Source organism: Agelaius phoeniceus, chromosome 15 (assembly GCF_051311805.1).
Source record: "Agelaius phoeniceus isolate bAgePho1 chromosome 15, bAgePho1.hap1, whole genome shotgun sequence".
Classification (NCBI taxonomy): domain Eukaryota; kingdom Metazoa; phylum Chordata; class Aves; order Passeriformes; family Icteridae; genus Agelaius; species Agelaius phoeniceus.
In genome coordinates, this window is record NC_135279.1 from 18,984,137 (window position 1) to 19,006,923 (window position 22,787).

Below are 22,787 nucleotides of genomic sequence, written 5' to 3' on the forward strand. Positions count from 1 at the left end.
CATTACAATCCCATCAAATTCCATTAAAAATCCATAAAATCCCATTAAGATCCCATTAAATCCTATTAAATTTCTATTAAATCCCATTAAATCCCATTAAATCCCATTAAAATCCTACTAAATTCCGATTAAAATCAATTTAAATCCCCTCCAATCCCATAAAATGATCCCAAACCCACACAAAATTGGCCCTGAATTACCCCCCACACACACGGCCCTAAAAACCCAACAATGTGAAAAATACCCCATATTATCCCAAATTTACCCTGAATAACCCCCAAAAAACCCCAAATAACCCCAAAGGCACACAAAGAACCCAAATCCCCCAAATGACCCTAATCCCATAAATGACCCCAAATCCCATAAATGGGATTGGGAGAGGGGAGGAGAGGGGAGGGAAAGGGGGAGTGGGACAAACTGGGCGAGGAAATCAAACTCTGCAGTCAGACAGAGCAGGGATTTGTGTATCCAGCGCTGGGAGCGAGGGGGATCTCTCTGGCAAAAACCCACTCGGTCTCCTTTGGCCTTCAGCTCCATTTAAAAAGTCACAATTACAGCAGTTCATTAGCATAGTCACATTTGCATAAAGCTGTGTCCCGGTTTTACAGCCGTGTGTGGCTTCAGCGCCTGCGTCCGTTCCTCCTGTGGCGGCCCTCAGTCTTCTGGTGCTCTTTTGATGAAGGCTTCTGTCGTCCTCCTCACGCTGGAACTTTTTACCTGGACCATCAGCCCATGCCTGGTGCTCCTTGTTCTTCAGTCTAACCTGGTCTGAGCTGATTTTGCCCTTTGCAAGCTCTGTTCTAACTTGCTCTCTCGCTCTCGGTGCGTTTGTTGTGTCGCTGGCTCTGCTCTCTCTCTTGCTCTGCTGCCTCGCTGGCTTTGCCTGCATGTGAAAAATGCATGTATTTTATGACTGGCTTTTTGCAAATATTAAAATGAATATTAGATGTCTGCTGTTAGAAAGTAATGCTGTATTAATTCTCTTAAGTACTGTGTTAAATATAGTTTTCGGTTATAAAAAATGTTAAAATAGAAACGATGCTATGTAGGATTCTTGTTTTAAAGAAAGGACTTGCAGTGAGATAGGTGCCACAGGACACCTAAATCTTTCAGGGAAAAAGAATTTCTTGCCCTCTTATCAGAAGAAATGAACTTCTTCCCGCCTTGAAGGCGCTGTTAGGATTCGGAGGAAGAAGGTGGCACTGCCCAGACAGAATCCTGTGTTTGAATGGAATTTATGCATCATGGATGAAGTGTATGAATATGCAACAGGCTGTTGTTTTTAAGGGTTAATCCTTTGTTAACGGGTGTCCCTTTTCAGGCTTGTGCTGCCAAGAAAAAGGTACCCGGACCTCCATAACCCTTTCTCTCTATTGTCTCATATTGTCCTAATTCAAATTGTCCAAATTATTATTACTCTAATTGCATTGCTATTTTTATAACCATTTTATTACTATTAAACTTTTAAAATTTCAAAATCAAGTGATTGGCGTGTTTCACACTGCACATCTCGCTCCAGGGCTGCTTGTGCTGAACCTTTCCTTGCACAGCCCTGAGGATTCCCCCAGCCCGGGCTCCCAGCAGCTCCAGGCCCGGCCAGGAGGAGCAGCAGGGCCAGGGCTGGCCGGGCGTCCCCCCAGATGTGGCCCCCGCAGGTGGCACAGCCGGACCCTTGGGAGGCTGCCTCAGGCTTTATTGTCCACCAGCATCCCAGGAGGGAGCAGAAAATCCTCCTGCAGACGCTGATTCCGGAGGCTCCCAGCGCTTCCTGGTCTCCAGGAGCTTCTGCCAAGCCCCGGTGAAACCTCGGTGCCACATGGTTCCACAGCCTCACAACGCTCTCCTGGCTCCCGTGAGGTCCCTCTGGGTCCCGCTGCAGCCTTGGCTCCATCAGGGTCTCCTGGCTCCATCAGGGTCTCCTGGCTTCCATCAGGGTCTCCTGGCTTCCATCAGGGTCCCCTGGCTTCCATCAGGCTCTCCTGGCTCCATCAGGGTCTCCTGGCTCCCATCAGGCTCTCCTGGCTTCCATCAGGGTCTCCTGGTTTCCATCAGGCTCTCCTGGCTTCCATGATGCTCCACTCAGTCCCAAGGGGCATCCGTGGCTCAGCTTTGGAGCCCTGCAAGATCCAAAGGTTCCCCCCAAAAAACACCAGCCCAGGGACCCCCAGGATATTTGGGCTGAGCTCCCGCTGCCCAGGCACCTGCATGGAACCCAAGTGACCGCTGGGACTCCATGGAATGTCCTGGAACAAACTGTCCCTGGTCAGACAGGGGTGCCATGGAACACAGGTGCCACTGGGACACAGACCCTGCCCATGGAACCGAGTGTCCATGGGGACAGAGCCGGGCCTGATGGAACACTGGAGAACACTGTCACCCAATGGAATCTATGGAACCAGGTGTCCATGGTGACACTGGAGAACATTGTCACCCAATGGAATCCATGGAACCAGGTGTCCATGGTGACACTGGAGAACATTGTCACCCAATGGAATCCATGGAACCAGGTGTCCATGGTGACACTGGAGAACATTGTCACCCCATGGAATCCATGGAACCAGGTGTCCATGGTGACACTGGAGAACATTGTCACCCCATGGAATCCATGGAACCAGGTGTCCATGGTGACAGAGCTGGGCCCAATGGAACCTACTGGAACACAGGAGAACATTGTTACCTGTTGGAACCCGGGCTGCTGAGAATTTTGGACTTTCTGAGCTGACAGACACTGACCCCCAAGAGAACACTGCATTTGACCTGAGGCTGTGGAGAAGGCTTCCAAAATGGAATGATGGAACTGGGATTATGGGTGTGGAGTTTGAATAGAAGGGTGGAATATCACATGGTGGACAACTTGGAGTTTAAGGTTTTAGAATATAGTAATATATATAAAGCAAGATGGAGGTTTTAGGGTGGAGGCTGATCCTTCTTCTTCTTCTTCTTTTTCTTCTTTTTCTTCTTTTTCTTCTTCTTCTTCTTCTCCTTTTCCTCCTTCTCCTTTTCCTCCTTCTCCTTCTCCTTCTCCTTCTCCTTCTCCTTCTCCTTCTCCTTCTCCTTCTCCTTCTCCTTCTCCTCCTCCTCCTCCTCTTCCTCCTCCTCCTCCTCCTCGGGTTTGGGTGGTATTGTGTAATTGGATAAAAAAGTCCCTTATGTTGGGCACGGGTGATTGGTTATTGGGTTAAAAGTAAAAATAATTTAGGTGTCATTTCTTAATTGGACAGTTTATCCTCAAAAGACCTTGCAGAGAGAGAGATGGGGCTCCATTTCCACCTTGTTAGCGAAGTGCTGCAGAACTCACAGCTTGTGAGACTGTTCTAGAGACAAGAGCTAATGAACACCTGAGTCCAAACAAGAAATGCTGTCTTGGGATTTCATCCAGACCTTGGCAGAAAAGAAGCAAAAGAATTGACTGTTACCTCATGGAATCTCATGGAACCAGGTGTCCACTGTTTCACTGTGCAGCCTCAGAGAGTGGTGAGACCATTGTGGCACTATGGAATATCCTGAAACCACGGCTCCCTTGTGACAAACCTGGGCTTTATGAAACCAAGGACACCGCTGGGATGCAATGGAATCTCAAGGAACCAAGGGTCAGCTGTCAACACATCAGCTTCTCAGGAAACCAAGGCAAACACTGTGGCACAGAGAGGGGCCTCATGGGACCCAGGAGACCATGGTGACACCGTGGTGGGATCTCGTGGAACCAAGTGTGAATTGTTACAGCACCCAGGAGACCATGGTGACACCGTGGTGGGATCTCATGGAACCAAGAGCCCAGAGTTTCACGGCTCAGCCTCATGGAGCGCTGGAGACCATGGTGTCCCAAAGGGAACACATGGAACAAAGGCTCCTTAGTGACACAGCAGGGCCTCATGGAATGCAAGAGATCATCCTGATGGAATGGGAACTCATGGATTCAAGGGTCCACTCTTTTGCTGCGTGGCCTCATGGAATGCTGGAGACCATTGTGGCACCATGGAAACGAATGGCACAAAGGCTCCACTGTGACCCAGCAGGGCCTCAGGAACCAAGGACACCACTGTGATACAATGGAATCTCATGAAACCAGGATCCAGTTGTGACAAAGCTGGGCCTCATGGAACCAAGGACACAGCCGTGATGCAATGGAATCTCTAGGATCCAAGGATCAATTGTCAACACATCAGGTTCCCATGAAACCAAGCAGAACATTGTGACACAGTGGAATCTCATGGGAGCAAGGCTCTGCTTTGATCAAGTGGGGCCTCATGGGACACAGGTGCCACTGGGACATTGTCAGGCCTAGTAGGAACAAGACACCACTGTGGCAGACCAAGGCCTCATGGGACCTAGGAGAGCCCTGGGACACAATGGAACCTGATGGAACCAAGGGCCCATTGTGACACGGCAGGGTCTCATGGAACCCCTGTGCCACTGGGACATTGCCAGGGCTGGTGCAAGCAAGGTTCCACTGTGACAAAGGCAGGCCTTGTGGCACCCAGGAGACCATTGTGGGACAATGGAATCTCATGGAACCAAGGCCCCATTGTGACAAAGTGCGGCCTCATGGAAGCCCAGTGCCACTGGGACATCTCCAGCCTTGGAGGAAGCAAGTGTCCATTGTGACACAGCACAGCCTCAAATCACAGGAGAGCAGAGGGATGGAGCCATGGAATCTTGGGGAACCAAGTGTCAATTCTAAACACAGCGAGGACTCATGGAACCCAGGAGACCATTGTGATGCTGCACTTTGTCACAATGGGGCCGTGCTTCTATGAGGATCCATGGGCCCACAATGTTCTCCTGGGTTCCAGGAGGCCCCGCTGGGTCACAATGGCCCCTTGCTCCCAGAGCCACAGCACGGTCCCCGTTGCCCCTGGGTTCTGTGAGGCCCTGCTGCGTTCACAACTGACACTTGCTTCCATGAGATTCCATTGCGTCACAGTGGCCCCCATGTTTCCATGAGGTTCTGCTGTGTCACAGTGGACACTGGGTTCCACAAGAGCTGGCAATGTCTCTGTGGCACCTGTGTCCTGTGGGCCCCACTTTGCCAAAGCAGAGCCTTGGCTCCATGAGATTCCAGGGTGTCCCAGTGCTCTGCTGAGTTCCACGAGGCTGTGTTGTGTCACAATGGACACTGAGTTCCACCTGCCCTGGCAATATCCAAGTGGCCCCTGGATTCCATGAGGCCCCGTTGTGTTTGCAGGTGACACTTGGTTCCCCAAGGTGTCATTGTCATGCCGCTCTCCTGGGCGCCCTGAGGCCTTGCTGTGTGTGAGAAATGACCGCTACTTTTAAAATTTTAAGGTTGATTCAACCTTGAAAAAAATGACAACAAAGGACTGAAACAGGAGAAATCACAGCACTGGAAGCCCTTCCCCACCCCGTGGCTATCAGCCACATGGCTCCTTCACAAATTGGCTGCTCCTCCTTTTAGGCTTTTGGTGTTGCACCAGGTAATCCTAGCCCCACCCAAAGTCTGTCAGGTAACTCTTTGTGGCCGTCCATTGGTGGAGAATGCTTTCTTGCAACCTGACTGGAGAGCAGGTGTTGCCATGCCTGCCTTCCAGTGACAAACCTGCCCTCCCCAAATGCCCCAACCACCAAGGCCATTACAAGGGCAGGGGAAAGAGGACTATGGGGGACAGATGACAATAACATCACTACACATCTTAACACACACATAGGATCTATCTCCTCACTGTGAGACCCAACTATGACATTACTCATCTGTAACACTGTGCAATAATGGAGCCTTGTTCCTACCAGACCTGTCAATGTCCCAGTGGCATCTGTGACCCATGAGGCCCCACTTGGTCAAAGCAGAGCCTTGGCTTAACAACTGACCCTTGTTTCCTTGAGATTCCATTTGTGAAAAACACGTTCACTCTCCTGTGAAAATGTAGAAAGTTTAATAAAGGACAATGGGAGAGCAGGACCATGGAGCAAAGGTTATTACGGCCGGGTGCATCTTGGCACTCAGCCAGGAGCACCCTGTTACCTTCGGGGATCCCCTGAAATACCTTTCCCCTTACATCAGCCTGGTGCATATTCATAGAGCCTCATGCATATCCATAAACTACTTTACATATTCCAGGAATGATTTTACATGGCCCCTCCTTGGGTCTGCCTTTTCAGAGCATGTGTGTTTCTTGGCTGTGCTTTTGGCTCCTTCTCTTTATCGCCTCCAGTTTTTGGGCCTTGGTGCACTCTGCCTTCAGACGGGGAGTGCTGATAGTTGGCAGATCTGTACAGGTGTCCTCATCCTGTGTGCATTGGATGTTATCCCACCCAAGCAGGCAGTTTAACACAAGCACACTTCTATCAGCTATTTCACTACTATGTCTAAGCTCAATTAACAACAGAAATAAAAACGATATCTTTAGAACAAAGTTATTTTAACACCACACATATAAAATCCATTTTCATATTTGCAAAAAGCCAATATTATGATATTTATCCATAACAGGGTGAAGGAGCCCTGGCCCAGGCTCTGGCCCTGGGGGACACGGGGACGCTGCCGGGGGGTCCCTGTCCCCCTGTGCCACCCCCAGGGCCCCGGCCCCCCGTCCCCGTGTCAGGCTCTGGGGTCGATCTCGTGGAACATCCTCTGGGGGAGGCTGCGGGGCCGGGGACGGGGGGACCCGGGGGGACAGGGGACCCCGCTGTGAACGAGCAGGGTTGGACTGCTCTGGGGGGAGCTGTGAGGGGGCCGGGGCAGAGTGACCTACCCAGGGACCTCACACAGCCCCCGTGATGTCACACAGCCCCTGTGATGTCACACTGCCCTCGTGATGTCACACAGCCATCTGTGATGTCACACAACCCCTGTGACGTCACAAAGCCCTCGTGGTGTCACACAGCCCCCGTGATGTCACAATGCTGCCTGTGACATCACAAAGCCCCTGTGATGTCACACAGCCCCGGTGACATCACAACATTCCCATGATGTCACACAGCCCGTGTGATGTCACACAGCCCCTGTGATGTCACACACTTTAGTAAACCCCATGGAATACCTTGCATTGCTTGATAATAAGGCCAGATAAGAGGCTTTATTAACACAGCCCCTGTGATGCAACACACCCTCCATATGATGTCATTCAGCTGCTATGTGATGTCACACAGCAGATTTGTGATGTCACAGCCTTCTCTGTGGCATCACACAGCTGCTCTGTGACTCTGTGTCACAACCCACATTGTGATGTCACAGAGCCACCTTCTGTGATGTCACAGCTCGCTCTGTGATGTCACAACCCCCTCAGTGCTGTCACACAGCCCACTCTGTGCTGTCACACAGCCCCTTGCTGCCATCCCAGCTGCTCTGTGGCTCTGGGACACAGCCCCAGAGGTGCTGCTGTGACACAGCCCCCGCGGGGACATCCCACAGCCCCGGCCAGTGCTGAGCCCCTGGGAGCTCTGTCTGTGCCCTGCTCGTGTCCCTGAGGGGCCCTGGCAGTGCCCCAGCCCTGCTGGGCTGTGCACAGGAGCTGCTCCTGGCCAGAGCTGTCTCTCTGCAGCTCTGCTGCCCTTGCCAGGAGCTGCCTCTGGGCCAGGAGCCCGGCCCAGCTCAGCAGCACAGACACAGCACAAGGACTTTAATCACCCTCTGGGCCTTTGCTGCTCTTTGCATCACACCCAGTCCCTCAGAGTGGGCTCAAAGACTTCTCAAGAGCTCACAGTCAGATTGAAATACTGAAGTTTCTTGTACTTTAAAGAGATCCCTGTGAGGGACAGGGCTGAGAAAGTGTCCCCAGGTTCCAGGGAGAGCAGAACACTGGAGGCACTGATGGCAGCTGGGGACAAACAAGGCAAAGGTGTCTCTGGTGCTGAGCAAGCCTGGATTTGTTTCAGGAATGTAAAGGGCCAAGGCCTGAGCCCCAGGGCCTGGCCAGGCAGATCCTGTCCCTCCCTCCTTGCTCAGGGCTCTTCCCGGGATGGGCCCTGGCATGTGGGGATGGGCAATGCCAAGGGCAGGAGCGTGGGGCGGCCCCTGCCAGGCTGCTGAGCAGGGACAAGGAGGCAATGAGGCCCCAGGCCTGCAAGGGTCACTTGTCCCCTCCTGGCTCAGGCCCAGGCCCAGCAGCCATGGCCAAAGCGCTGCCCAGGTTGGCTCTGTCAGGGCTGTCTTGCAGCTGCTGCCCATCCCTGTGCCCTGTGCAGCCCAGGCTGTCCCACGGTGTCCCTGCCCTGGCCTCTGTCCCTGTAGGCTCTGGGCATCCCCCGGCTGCCCCACCTGGCTGGGCCCTTCCTTTGCTGACAGCTCTGCCTCCTGCCTGCCCCTGCCTGCCCACACAAAGCCTGGGGCTGCTCCAGGCTCCTGCTGGGGACGTGCTGCACCACAGCCCTGCCCTGCCCGGGTAATTCCTTTCTCCTGCAGCCACTCTGGGCCTCCCCAGCTGCCCTTGGCGTTGATTCTTTCTCTCTCTGGCTGTTTTCCACTATGTCAAAAGGATCCACCAGCCCTGAAATCGCTCTTTAAACACTCTCATGGCTCTGCTCCACTCTCCTCAGTCTCCACCCCACTGAGCACAGAGCTCCTTTGTCCCTATACAGTGCTCATGGGCCCAAGGCCTCCAAAGCCCTCCTTGGGACATCTCTGGGCCCTCACCAAGGTGTTTCCAAATGAAAACATTCAGCTCAGTGTCTAAAGAAATCACCAGAGGACAGGGCCAGCCCGACCTGTCTGTCCTGGCTACTTTTTCTGGGAGCAATCCTTGGATATACAGAATTTGGGAGGCCAAATTCTAATTTTGGCCATGGTCCCTGGACAAGAAGGCTGGTTCTTTTCCATAGGAATGAAGGAACAGAGCCCCAGTGTTTCAGGGGCAGATGAGAGGTGACCACCAGAGGCCAAGGCCAGCCAGAGCTGGCAGGTTTTGTTTGGTGAGATACCCTTGCACAGAGGAAATTATTTTAGGGAGAGTACCCGTTTTGGCAATGGGCATCTGAAAAGTCAGACAGCTCTTTTCCACAGCAAGGAAAGCACAGAGCCCCAGTGCTCCAGGAGCTGATGAGAGGCAGCCCTTGACACCCCAAGATCAGCCAGAGCTGTCAGGTGGCCCCTGGCGGCCAAGCCAGCCAGAGCTGTTCCATGTTCCCTGGGTTCCATGGGGTCCCACAGTGTCCCAATGGTCCCTTGCTTCCATGGGGCCCTGAGGTGTCATAATGCCCCCTTGGTGACACGAGGCCCTGAAGGTTGGAATGGTCTCCATGGTTCCATCAGGCCCCACAGAGCCACAATGGTCTTTGGGTCCATGGAGCCCCTCTGTGTCACCATGGCCCCTTGGTTCCCTGGGCTCCAGTGGTGCCCCAATGATCCCCTTGGTTCCCTGGGCTCCCGTGGTGCCACAATGATCCCCTTGGTTCCCTGGGCTCCAGTGGGGCCACAATGATCCCCTTGCTTCCATGGGCTCCAGTGGGGCCACAATGATCCCCTTGGTTCCATGGGCTCCAGTGGTGCCACAATGATCCCCTTGGTTCCATGGGCTCCAGTGGGGCCACAATGATCCCCTTGGTTCCATGGGCTCCAGTGGTGCCACAATGATCCCCTTGGTTCCATGGGCTCCAGTGGGGCCACAATGATCCCCTTGGTTCCATGAGGTCCCCACAGTGTCCCAGGGATCTCCATGGGAAGGAAAGAACCCAGCCCCACTGTTGCAGGGGCAGCCACCAGAGGCCCAGGCCAGCCAGCCTTGACGGTACTGGCAGATTTTGCTGGGAGCAACCCTTGGATATTCAGAATTTCAGAGGTGGAATCCCAATTTCAGACATGGACACTGGAGGAGAAGGATGGTTCTTTTCCATAGGAAGGAAAGCACAGAACACCGGTGGTGTCTCAGGGGCAGATGAAAGGCGGCCATCAGAGGCCAAGGCCAGCCAGACCTCTCTGTCCTGGCAGCTTTTGTCTGAAAGCAACCCTTGGATATCGGGAATTTGGGAGGTGAAACCCCAATTTCAGCCGTTTCTGCATGGATAAGAAGGACGGTTCTTTTCCATAGGAAGGAAAGCACCCAGCCCCAGTGTTTGGACAGCAGGGGAGAGGCACCCCCAGGAGGCCAAGGGCAGCCAGACCTGTCTGTCCTGGCAGCTTTCACCTGGGAGCAATCCTTGGATGTACGGAGTTTTGGAGGTGGAATCCCAGTTTTGGCCATGGTCAAGATGGGTGTTTTTGCCCATAGGAAAGTAAAGCACAAAGTCCAAGTGTTGAGGAAGAAGATGAGAGGTGGCCACCCTCAAGCCAAGCCAGCCAGCCCTGTCTCTCCTAGCACCTTTTGTCTAGGGGCTTTCCTTGGACATTGGGCATTTTGGAGGTGCAATCTCAGTTTTGGCTGTGGGTGCCTGGACAGGAAGAAGAGTTCTTGTCATAAGGAAGGAAAGCACCGAGCCCCAGTGTTTCAGAGGCAGATGAGGGCCAGCCCTCAGGAAGCCAAGGCCAGCCAGACTTGTCACTCCTGGCAGCTTTTGTCTGGGAGCTATCCTTGGATATAAGGAATTCCAGAGGCAGTTGCCCAATTTTGGCCATGAGTGCCTGCTTGAGATGGAGGGTTTTTTCCCACAAGAAATAAAAGTGATAATGGAGCCCTGGAAAATGTTAAAAATAGTCTTTGAAAATATTGGGCTTTGTGTTTTCTCAGATCACTGCACCTGCATAAGCAGTATGATAAAAGATATAATTGTTAGATGTGATGATTGTTTAGTAATTAAATATAATTATTATATAACCATAAGAAGAATCGTGAGAAACTATGTTGGAAATTTAACGGGGGCTATGTTTAGCTGAAATCTGTGCATACAATACAACAATATAAGTTTAATAATTACATGAAAGTTATGTAATGGTAGAGTATAAAACAGGTTCACCTCGAATGTATGGTCAGAATCAGATTTGGGTGGAAACTACCCCGATTCCCAGAGCTCTTGAATAAAAAGCACCGCATATAATCGCTGATGTGATTATGTGTTTCTGAACGCTAACATTTTGGCGACCCCGGATGGGACCCTGCGGGTGCTGCTGAGCGAGTTTCGCGACTCGACCGCGCTCCAGCCGGCACCGAGGGATTCTCGGGGAGCTCGATTGGCCGCGACCGCTTCTGCCGCTCGCCACGTCCCCGGGAGAAAGGTAAGGTGCTTTTTACTTTGGTTTGGGTGCCTGCCAATGAGACGCAGCGAAAGCTACGCTTGCTTGGGCTAAAGGAATTCCTGCTGGTACAAGCCCAGGCGCCGTTCCATAAGACAATCGCGAAAGCGTTGCGGGTTCGGCAATTTGTGGTATATTTGGAATGGAGAAACTGAAAGGGATTTTGGGCAGCAACACTCCTAAAGTTCTCCTTTGGGGTGCTTACTAGCACATTGGAAACAGGGTAATTTTGGGGAAGAATTACGTAAAGCTAAGTTGATTGATTATTGTAATACATGGTGGCCAGAATATGCCTTGGAGAATGGTGAAAAATGGCCAAAATACGGTACTCTGCAATATAACACTATTTCGCAGTTTATGTCATTGTGTAAACAAGAAGGAAAATGGGATGAGGTTCCGTATGTTGATTTGTTTTTCTATTTACGGGCAAAGCCAGAATGGCAGGATGAATGTGGATTAATGATGGTTAAAACATCTGCAAGCAATAAGTGTGGGGTTTGTGAGGAACGTTGTTTAGAACACTTGGCGTTGAAAGAAAGCCTGAGTAGGGAAAATTATACAGATATTGATTTACAGGTAGCTCCAATAGGAACAAGAGAACCTAACCCTATCCCACCTGTTCCATCTGTCCCTATCCCACTGCCTGCTCCTACCCCACCTAGTCCTGAACCTGTCTCATCTAGTACACCCTTCCCTCTTTATTCTCCTCTCCCATCGTCACCTGATCCCTCTTCCTCGGAAGATGAGCAAAACCTAACTGTGGTAGAAAGGAGAGAGAGAGAATCAACGATGGGGTAGCCCCCAGAACCAGGAGTCGGTCTAACCTTGCCCCAGTTATGGATAGAAAAGACATAGGCAGACAAAAACGGGCTGTAATTGCCCACTTGCGACAAAGTGTAGGAGTGGAAGGGCCAGTATTTATAAAAGTGCCTTTCTCTCCTGCAGATTTAGTTATTTGGAAACAATCAGCCAGAATTCATAGAGAAAATCCTGATAAAATGGCATGAGTATTAAAAATGGTTATAAAAACCTCAAAATCCTGACTGGGATGACATACAATAATATGTATATTAATATTATATATATATAAAATTATATATAGTATAATAATATATCTAATATATATCTATATATAATATATTAATATATCTAATATATTAATATTAGATACTTTGATGGATTCTACTGAGAAAGAGATGGTACTTAAGGCAGCCAAAGAAAGGGTAAGAGAGAACATCAGAAATGGATTCGTAACAGGGAATTTAGATGAGAATTTCCCAATTGAGGATCCAAATTGGGACCCTAATTTATTTTGCGGTATGGGGAGACTACGGAAATATCAAGAGTGGATCCAAATAGGAGTTCAGAATGCTGTGCCCAAAACTATAAATTGGTCTAAACTATACGAAGTTCGACAGGAAGGAATCTCCCACTGCGTTTTTGGAGAGGCTTAAGGAGGTAGCAAGAAAATATACAGATCTCCAAATGGACACAGCACAAGCAAAGGTTCAGCTCGCTCTCATATTCTTGGGCCAGTCACAGGACAATATTCGTAGAAAATTGAAAAATTAGAAGGGGAAGAACTAAGGAATTTGAATAAGCTACATGAGGTAGCCTGGAAGGTATATAACAATCGCGAAAGAGAAGCTAGTAAAAGGCAGCAGCAGAATCTGTTGGCAGTAATACAAGGAAAAGGGAACCCAAATTTCAGGGGATGTAACAGGAATAGTCAAAATAGGAGACCAGTCAGGCAGGGGTTAAACCTAAATCAATGTGCGTATTGCAAGCGGGAGGGGCATTGGAAGAGACAATGTCCAGACTTGAACAACCAGTTTCACCAGGGCAATCAGTGCCAGCAGGTTACCAAGGGGATGGTTTTGGGGGAGTATACCAGCTGACTAGACACAGAGCCAGTAGAACAAGTTAAGGAACCTGTTATAAATATACAATTAGGACATAAAGAGGTCAAATTTCTAATAGGATACAGGAGCTACTTACTCGGTATTGAATGATTTGCAAGGACAAATTGGGGACAAGCAAACAACAATAGGCGGCGCTACAGGGAAAGAGGAAAAGCGGCCATTCTTGCAACCCCTAGATTTGTGTTTTGGGAGCAAAGTTATAACACACAAATTCCTATACGTACCTGAGTGTCCAATTCCGCTTTTCGGGAGAGATTTGCTAGAGAAACTTGATGCGGTAATAACCTTTGAAAATGGAGAGCTTATAATGGAAATACCTGAATCAAAGACGGGACAGATTTTAATGATCAAAGAAAAACCTGTTCCCTCTATCCCTAGGGAGGTAGGAGATGCAGTGATTCCCTCTGTATGGGAGACAGATATACCAGGGAAATCTAAATTGGCACAAGCAGTGCATGTAGAGTTAAAAGAAGGGGTGAGGGCTCTACAAGTCAAACACTATTCCATAACACCAGAAGCATGGCAAGAAATAAGTAAAGATTATTGATAAGTTCTTGAAATACCGAATTCTAGAAGAATGTGAATCAGAATTTCATACACCAATATTTCCAATAAAGAAGCCAAATGGTGAATATAGATTAGTGCAGGATTTGAGAGCAATAAATAAAATAACAAAGGATATTTATTCAGTGGTAACAAATCCCTACACATTGCTGATATCCGTAAAAGAGATATATAAGTAGTTTACTGAAATTGATTTAAAAGATGCCTTTTTCTGCATCCCCCTTGACAAAGAAAGTAGGAAACTGTTTGCCTGTGAGTGGGAAAACCCAGGGAATGGGAGAAAGACCCAGCTCACCTGGACACGATATAAGAACTCGCCGACCCTATTTGGAAACCAACTGGCAAAGGAGCTGGAGATTTGGACTGAGAGTGGGCAAGTACCAAGAGACCAATACCTGTTGTTGCAGTATGTTGATGATATACTAATAGCTACAGAAGAAAAGCAACCTGTATAAAGGTAACCATTGAGATTTTAAATTCACTGGGAATGGGAGGTTATAAAGTACCCAGAGGAAAGGCACAAATTGCACAACAGACTGTGATTTACCTGGGATGTGAAATTTCACAAGGGCAATGAAAACTAGGCACTAACCGTATCCAAGCTATTTGTGCTATTCCAGAGCCCCAGAATCTACATGAGCTGCGAGTCTTCCTCGGGATGGCAGGATGGTGTCGCCTCTGGATCATGGACTATGGACTGATTGCGAAGCCCCTGTGTGAAGCTCAGAAGATGCAGCCATTCACCTGGGGCAAGCCACAGAAAGAAGCCTTCCTAAAATTAAAGGAAGCACTGACAACTGCTCCAGCATTAGGCTTACCTGATCTGTCTAAAGATTTTCAGCTGTTTGTCCATGAAAGGCTGCGCCTAGCACTAGGAGTCCTGACCCAAGGTCTGGGAAGCTGGAAAAGGCCGCTGGGCTACTTTTCCAAACAACTTGACAGCATAAGTGCCGGGTGGCCTCCATGTCTGCGGGCAGTCGCAGCCACTGTGATGCTGATACAAGAAGCCAGGAAGCTCACGATGGGAAGGCACATAGATGTCAATGTACCACACATGGTAACCACTGTCTTAGAGCAGAAGGGGGCCATTGGCTATCCCCAAGCAGGATGATGAAATTCCAGGTAGTCCTGACTGAGCAGGGTGATGTCACATTAAAAACAACTAACCTTTTGAATCCAGCTTTGTTCCCAGGTACCACAACTGAAGAAGGCCCATTAGAGCATGACTGTGTGGAGGTAATAGAGTACACCTACTCGGCAAGAGAAGACCTGAAAGACGTCCCACTAGAGCAGCCAGAGTGGGAGCTGTTTACAGATGGGAGCAGCTTCGTGGAAAATGGAACCAGATACGCTGGGTATGCGGTAACAACAGTCAGTACAGCAGTGGAGGCAAAGGCATTACCACCAAATACATCTGCCCAGAAGGCAGAACTGGTTGCTTTAACCGGGACACTAGAATTAAGTGAAGGGAAAAAGGTAAATATCTGGACTGACTCAAAATATGCTTTTGGAGTGGTGCATGTACACGGAGCACTGTGGAAAGAAAGGGGACTATTGTCCTTCTCTGGGTATGCACATTAAACATCAGGATGCAGTCCTGCAATTGATAAAAGCAGTACAAAAACCTGAACAAGTGGCAATTATACACTGCAAAGCACACCAATCAGGAAACTCCAAAATCTGTGAGGGAAATCAAAAGGCAGACTGGGCAGCCCGACAGGTTGCTCGAGAGGTGCAAACAACAATGGCATTGATACCTTTAAAGCTTAATGTATCCCAATTCAATTTGCCTCCAGAACCAAAATATTCAGTAGAAGATGAGAGACTGGCACGTTTGCTAAATGCACAAAAGAATTCAGGGGGATGGTATGTGACTGCACAAGGACAGATAGTGGTACCCCCTTCATAATGAGAGAAGTTCTACAAATTAAACATAACGAATGTCACTGGAGTGCAGAGGCATTGGTAAAATTGCTAAAGCAGAGTTTAATTTCGGTACGGATGTTAACAATGGCAAAATCAGTAATGTCAAAGTGTGATATCTGCTTGAAAAACAACCCAGTGGCTGGCGACAGGCACAGCTAGGAAGAATTCGGATAGGAATAGAGCCTGGAGACTATTGGCAGGTAGATTTTGTAGACTTACCAAGAACTCGAGGATACAAATACCTGTTAGTGGGGGTTGACACATTCTCTGGGTGGCCAGAAGCCCTTCCCTGTCGCACCAACCAAGCAAAGGAAACAGTAAAGTGGTTACTACAGGAGATTATTCCCAGGTTCGGGGTGCCCCTAGGGTATCATCAGATAGGGGGCCCCATTTCATAGCTACAGTAGTAAGAGAGGTAAGTAGATTGCTGGGGATAACTTGGGACCTCCACACACCATGGAGACCCCAGTCAAGTGGACAGGTAGAGAGGATGAATCAGACACTAGAGAGGCAAATCAGTAAAATATGCCAAGAAGCCAAATTGCAGTGGCCCCAGGCTTTGCCAATAGCACTGCTGAGGATTCGGATAAAGCCTAGGAGTGGGATGTCAGTCAGCCCTTATGAGATATTGCATGGGAAACCATATGAATCTCCTGAGCCTAACCCTAATGTGCACGTCACAGGAAAGCAGGAAGTGTATAATTATGTTCTGTCTCTCGGGAAAACTTTAGCTCGGCTCCGGAGCATCCTCGTGTGGAATAGACCGCTGACTCTCGAGAGCCCAGTTCATAACATACATCCAGGAGACGAGGTGTACATCAAGAACTGGAACGAAGAACCGCTGAAAGAAAAGTGGAGTGGGCCCCACCAGGTACTGCTGACCACCTTTACAGCAGCCAAAGTAGCCGGCGTGGACCCCTGGATTCACTACACCCGAGTGAAGAAAATCCATCCTGGATCACGGACTGTGTAAACTGTGGAACCAACAAGGCTGCAGATAAGATGTGTTTAATCACTTTGAGAATGCTATCAGTAATTGTGCCAATGTTATGGTCATTAATGTCTTTGGGATGTGGAATGCAAAAAGATCAACTAACCACTCTTCATTCTAGAATGAAGAGAGAGGTACAAGCAGAAACACAGGTGATAAAGGTTTCTAATGCAGTTTGGGCTGAGAATGTAATGATTGGATTAGTCAAAGCCTTTGCCAAAATGCAAAACACCTGTAGAATAACTGCCTGTCTGCCAATACCAAGGGCAGCAGGACATCCAGTAAATTGGGGAATCATAACAGCAAAACTACCTGAAATACAAAAGAACAAAACAATTGCATGCAAACAGGTACCCGAGTCGAGGCAAGTAATCAAGGAAACTTGGGAGAAAATAGGAACATGGATGAGACCCATGGGCCAGAAAGACTGTATTCTAAGTGATGGCACACTAGGAACCCCTATGGGAGAATCAGCAGGCATCACACAATGGCAATGCTATTTGCCACACTATAAAAAGATTATAGAAAATGTTACAGAAACCACTCTGGTATGGAAGTGTGAGGCCAAGGATCAGGAAGATCAGACAGAGCCTTGGGACAGTGCGTGGTCTGTGAGTATCCTTCAAAGATTCCAATGTATGGCAAACACCCCTTGGTGCATTAAGTGGGAAGGCTCCGAGAATGAAACAGATCCAGCAGTAACAAACACTGCCACCAGCAGCAGAACGAGGGCAGACAAAGTAAGTTGGTGGGCATGTAATAAAACTTATGACTGCACTTCTGATGATGCAGAGATAAAGCAGATGCCACCCCTGGCAATAGCCCTAAACACTGGCTGTGCTTGCAGAGGGATCAAACATAAACAAGGCAGAGTGAATTATAAAGCAGTTGTAGGATGTACTAGGAGTACAGTCCGAGGTCCAGGACAATTTGTATGGGCAGCTAGCGATGGCACCTGGACAACACATCTGCCTGTAGATGGGAAAGTAAAGGAAATTACTTTAGGCCTCCCAACCTCATGTCTAATTTGGAAAAAGTCCCCATTTAACGGAAAACATGAACTTGTGCAGATAAGAGCAAGACGAGAAGTTCTAGACAATGAAAATCCAGATGACACTTGGCAAGAACCCTCTGGTGGAGTGAAATTTGGGTGGGCCCGAGAGTCTTTGCTTGGTCCTACAGCAAACTCTCAGAGTAGGGAGATGCTGTACAAACTTACAGGTCAGGTAGATAGACTGGCAAGAGTCACCCGGGAAGGATTTAAAGAATTAAATGTACAATTACAAGCCACCACAAAAATGACTTTACAAAATCGATTAGCCTTAGATTTGTTACTCCTGAAAGAGCATGGAGGATGTGGATTTTTAAAGGGACGGGTTGGTCATTGCTGCGTTCACATCCCAAATGTAACTGCAGATGTAGAATATGACATCAATCAGTTGAAACAAAGAGAGCATGAAGCCCAAGAAGAGCAAAAAGATTTGACTACGACCTGGCTAGGCAAAATCTTTAAAGGGTTAGGGTGGAATGTGAGTTCACGGATTAAATCTGTCATTGAGACTGTGATAATCTTACTAATTGTATTCTTAGCAATTTGGTTAGTTCACAGCATCTTAAAAGGAGAGATACAGAAGAAAACGTCCTGGAACCAGAAGATAATAAAGGCTCTGACACGAGATCCACGCCCATCATCTTCTGGTTCTCCAGTTCGTGACAGCATCCACGACAACATTTACATCAACCATGGACTTGAAGAACATCAAGAATAAATTGAGAAATAAAGGCCTGTATCAAGTGAAAACATTTACACCTATAGTGAAGTGAAAATGCTTTCAAAGGGGGGAGAATGATAGTGGGGCCCTGGAAAAATGTCAAAAATAGACTCTGAAAATGTTAGGCTTTGTGCTTGCCAGATCATGTGAAATTGCACCTGCGTAAGCAGAACATGATAAATGATATAATTGTTAGATGTGATGATTGTTTAGTAATTAAATATAATTATTGTTTAATCATAAGAAGAATCGTGAGAAAGTATGTTAGAAGTTTGAGGGGGGCCATGAGGAGCCCATGCTTGGCTGAAATCTATGTATACAATAGAACAATATAAGTTTAATCATTAACATGAAAGTTATGTAACGATAGAATATAAAAACATGTTCATCCCAAACCCATGTTGGAGTCAGATTTGGGTTGGTACCCCTGACACCCAGAGCTCTTCAATAAAAGCACCTGCATATAATCATTCTGGTGATTATGTGTTTCTGAACACTAATACACCCAGTAAAGTGTTAAACCCTTCCCAGTTGCTGTGCATGAGGCTCTATGAATATGCACCAGGCTGATGTAAGGGGAAAGGTATTTCAGGGGATCCCTGAAGGTAACAGGGTGCTCCTGCCTCAGTGCCAAGATGCACCCGGTTTACATCTTCCAAGAACTGTTTAGCATGGCTCTGCCCTGGATCTGCCTTTTTAGAGCATGCAGATTCCTTGGCTGTGGTTTTAGTCCATTCTCTTTATCACCTCCAGGTTTTGGGCCTTGGTGCACTCTGCCTTCAGACGGGGAGTGCTGATAGTTGGCAGATCTGTACAGGTGTCCTCATCCTGGGTGCATTGGATGTTATCCCATCCAAGTAGGCACTTTAGCACAAGCAGCCTTTTAACAAGCTTAATTAGCGACAGAAATAAAAACTATATAACAAAATATATATATAATTTACATATATATTTAAATATATATATATATAAATAATATATATATTAAAAAAATATATATAATTTACTTTAAAAAACAGTCCCAGCCTGATCCATATGGTCCCAGAAACCTGGGATCCCAGTCCATACAGTCCCAGTCCATATTTAATCCCACTCCAGGCTATCCTGGTCTGGAGGGTTCTGACCCACAGGATCCCCATCCATGTGATCCCAGTCCAGGTGATCCCAGCCCATCTTTGATCCCGGCCCATCTTTGATCCCGGCCCATATTTGATCCCAGTCTGTGGGGTCCTGCACACACTCCCAGGGTCTGGAATTCCAGTTCCCAGCCAGGAAAAAATGTTCCTGCCCTTGAACTTCCTTCCTATCCCCTCAACAAATTGCAATAAAATTATAAAGAAAGAAATAATAATTGAAATTAAATAAATTATAATAAAAATAAAATATAAAAATCTCAACTCTTCTTTACAATGATTCAACTCAAACCAACAATAACTATTATTATAATATTACCAATGCATATAAATAAACAAATTATATATCAAGAAATACCTTTTGAAAATTTTAACTCGATGACTAATGTACTTTAGATAAAAATATCTAAAGAAACTACCATGCAATCTTACACATCTTAGTTAAACAATTCATATTACAAATATACTAAACACAAAACCAAAACACCACTATAATTTCTCAGACATTTCAACCAAACAATTAAACTTTAATAACATCCTTAAGTACTCCAAAACAATTAAAATTATTTTTAAAAGGTTTATTGGGGGTGCGTGGTTTTATTTGGATATTGGTTTTTTAATTGTTAGAGGCTCGATGATTTAAAAAATGGGAATTTTATAAGAATTGAATCAGATGAAAAGGTGGCAGTCTGCAAACAGAACTGACTGAAAATGAACGGGACAGAAATCAGTAACTCTGAAAGTTTTATTTGCTATCAAATACAACCCACACACCCAGGCCCACACAATCCCCATCCCATTGCTCCAAATTGGGATCCCACTTCTCCCAGTCCCCTTCTAACCCCATCTCACCCTGGTGGCTGTGGAATGGAGAGTTTAGCATGGGATTGAGGTTTTTTGAGGAGGGAACAAGGAATTTAAGGTAGGATTGAGCCTTTTTGGGTTAAAATTCAGTTATTTTCAGAGGGATTTGAGTGGTTGTGAGGTGACAGATTCATCCCTCTTGGCTTTTGGAGTGGAAACACATGGAGAAGAGAAAAAAATTCAGGCCAAACCAAAGGACAAGCAGCCAGGAGTGTTCCCAACATGGATCACAGGGAATGTGAGTGACCAGGGCTGTGCCCAAAGTGCCTCCTCCAGTGGGGGATGGAGCTGCAGCAGCGCACGAAGCTCTTCCCGCACTCGGGGCACTCGCAGGGCTTCCCTTACCGGTGCCTCCGTTGGTGTTGGGTCAAGTTAGAGCTGCAGGAGAAGCTCTTCCCACACTGGGGACACTCGTAGGGCCTCTCCCCTGTGTGGATGCGCCGGTGGGTGACGAGGGTGGAGTTCTGCTGGAATCCCTTCCCACAGTCGGGGCAGCGGAATGGCCTCTCCTCTGTGTGAATCCGATAGTGCCGGAGGAGACTGGAGCTGGTCAGAAACCTCTTCCTGCATTTATCACACTCGTAGGGCCTCTCCCCTGTGTGGATGCGCCGGTGCTTGACAAGGTCAGAGCTGCGCTTGAATCCCTTCCCACAGTCGGGGCATTGGAAGGGCCTCTCCCCTGTGTGACTCTGATAGTGCAGGAGAAGATCAGAGCTGGTCTGAAACCCCTTCCCACACTTGGAGCACTCATAGGGCCTCTCCCCTGTGTGGGTCCTCTGGTGCCGGATCAGGTTGGACCTTTGGCTGAAGCTCTGTCCACACTCCCCACACTCGTAGGGCCGTTCCCCAGTGTGGGTCCTCTGGTGCTTGATCAGGTCGGCGTTCCACCTGAAGCTCTTCCCACATTCCTCGCACGTGTGGGGCTTCTCCCCATCATGGAGCTGCTCATGGAGCACCAGCTCCGAGCTCTGCCTCCATCTCCGGCCGCCTTCCCGGCCCAGGCTGGCTCTTTCCCCCTCACATCCCCGCCATCTGCGTTTGCAGCCCCTCCTCGTGCAGCATCTCCGGGCCTTTTCCTCCCCGTTGGCTTCCTGTGCCGTGGAGCCGCTCAAAACGGCCTCTGCCACCAGGTTCTGCCGCGGGCATTTGTCCTCCCTGCTCTCCATGCTCAGCTCCTGCTCTGGGCGAGGAAGGACAAGGACAGCATGGGATTTGCCTCCGTGCCACAGGCAAGGGCAACCAGATCCCCCCAGGCCGTCTCTGGGGACGCACTGCCCCCTCTTGGCTCTCCCCATTTCGGGATGCCGGGGCTCTTTGGGCTCCCGGGCTCCCTTCTCCCCTCATTCTCTGCTCTGCGCTGCAGCGGCTCCAAGGAGTCCCCCCTGCCCCTCTCCAGGCTCTTGAGGCTCCCGCCAATGGCGGCGCTCCCCCCTCTCTGGCCTCCCCACTTTGGCCTCCTGGGGCACACAGGGCTCTGCTCCTCCAGGCTGCCTCTGCCGGCAGCCGCCACCGCCACCCCCCAATGTCCCCCCGAGGGGCCTTTTCCGCTCAGCCGTGGACTTCTTCATTCTCCAAACATCCCCCCAAAAACCCAACCCAGGGACCCCCCGGGATATCCGGGCCGGGCTCCCCCTCCCCGCTCACCGGAGCCATGGGGGGGGGGGCGATGATCCACAGGTGGGGGCTGCGAATTCAGGCAGGGCTCGAGACCGCGTGGTTCCTGCAGCTCAGCCTTGATCCACCTTTGTCCCGCCTCTTCCTCTTCCTCCCGCTCCTCCTCTGTCTTATCTCCACCTCCCTCTCCTCCTCCCCCTAACCCCGCCTCCTTCACTGCTCTTTCTCCTCCCGCTCCTCCTCTTCCATCCCCCCTCCTCCTCCTCCCCTGTCTTATCCCCACCTCCTGCTCCTCTTCCATCCCGCCCCTTCCATTCCTTCTCCTCCTCCTCCCCCCTTACCCGCCTCCTCCTCCCCCTCCATCCCTGCCCTTCCCTCCCTCCTCCTCCTCCCCCAGCAGCAGCCACACCCTCGGTGCCCCGTTCCCGCAGCCCTCGCAGCCCGCGGCAGCAGCGGCGATGGAGCCGGGCCAGGTCGGCATGGGCAGCGCGGGGCTCTCGGCTGCTCCCAGCCGCTGCGGGCGGGGGGAACCCGGCCCGGGCCAAAGGAGAGGCAAACTGGGCAAACTGGGGGCAGATCACAAAGCTAAGGATGCAGCAGAAAATGGAGCTGGAAGAGTTATGTTAATATTAACTCCAAACGAGGAAAAACTGGAAATTCCAAAGTTTAGGGAAGCCGAGAAAAAAGAATTAAACAAGATAGGAAATGAACAAGATAAATCAGGGAAATAGAAACTTCTACATGGAAGACAATTACTTAATAAAATGTGCTTACTAGGAAAAGATTAGAAGACGTGCATCAGAAACCCCACTGGCGTACTCAAGCTTTGTGTGATCATTTTTAAGGAATTTTGGGTGCACTGGGATTTTTGGTGTAGCAAAG

The 22,787-nt window shown here is 49.0% G+C and overlaps 1 protein-coding gene across 1 annotated transcript; it reads right to left on the reverse strand.

The window, feature by feature from the left end:
- Window positions 1-583: 583 nt before the first annotated feature.
- Window positions 584-22,032, reverse strand: LOC143695251 (uncharacterized). Its single transcript, XM_077186306.1, has 3 exons — window positions 21,936-22,032; window positions 20,637-21,471; window positions 584-883 (listed from the first exon to the last, which is right to left on the reverse strand). The coding sequence occupies exons 2-3, from the start codon at window positions 21,455-21,457 to the stop codon at window positions 754-756; spliced, it is 951 nt and encodes a 316-aa protein (XP_077042421.1). The 5' UTR covers window positions 21,458-21,471; window positions 21,936-22,032; the 3' UTR covers window positions 584-753.
- Window positions 22,033-22,787: the final 755 nt, after the last annotated feature.

Excerpts from the sequence above, each read along its gene's own strand:
- LOC143695251 (XM_077186306.1), bottom strand. The coding sequence starts at position 21,457 with ATGGAGAGCAGGGAGGACAAATGCCCGCGGCAGAACCTGGTGGCAGAG. Across the intron at positions 884-20,636 it reads CAACACCAACGGAGGCACCG|GCAAAGCCAGCGAGGCAGCA; the intron begins GTAAGGGAAGCC and ends TTTCACATGCAG.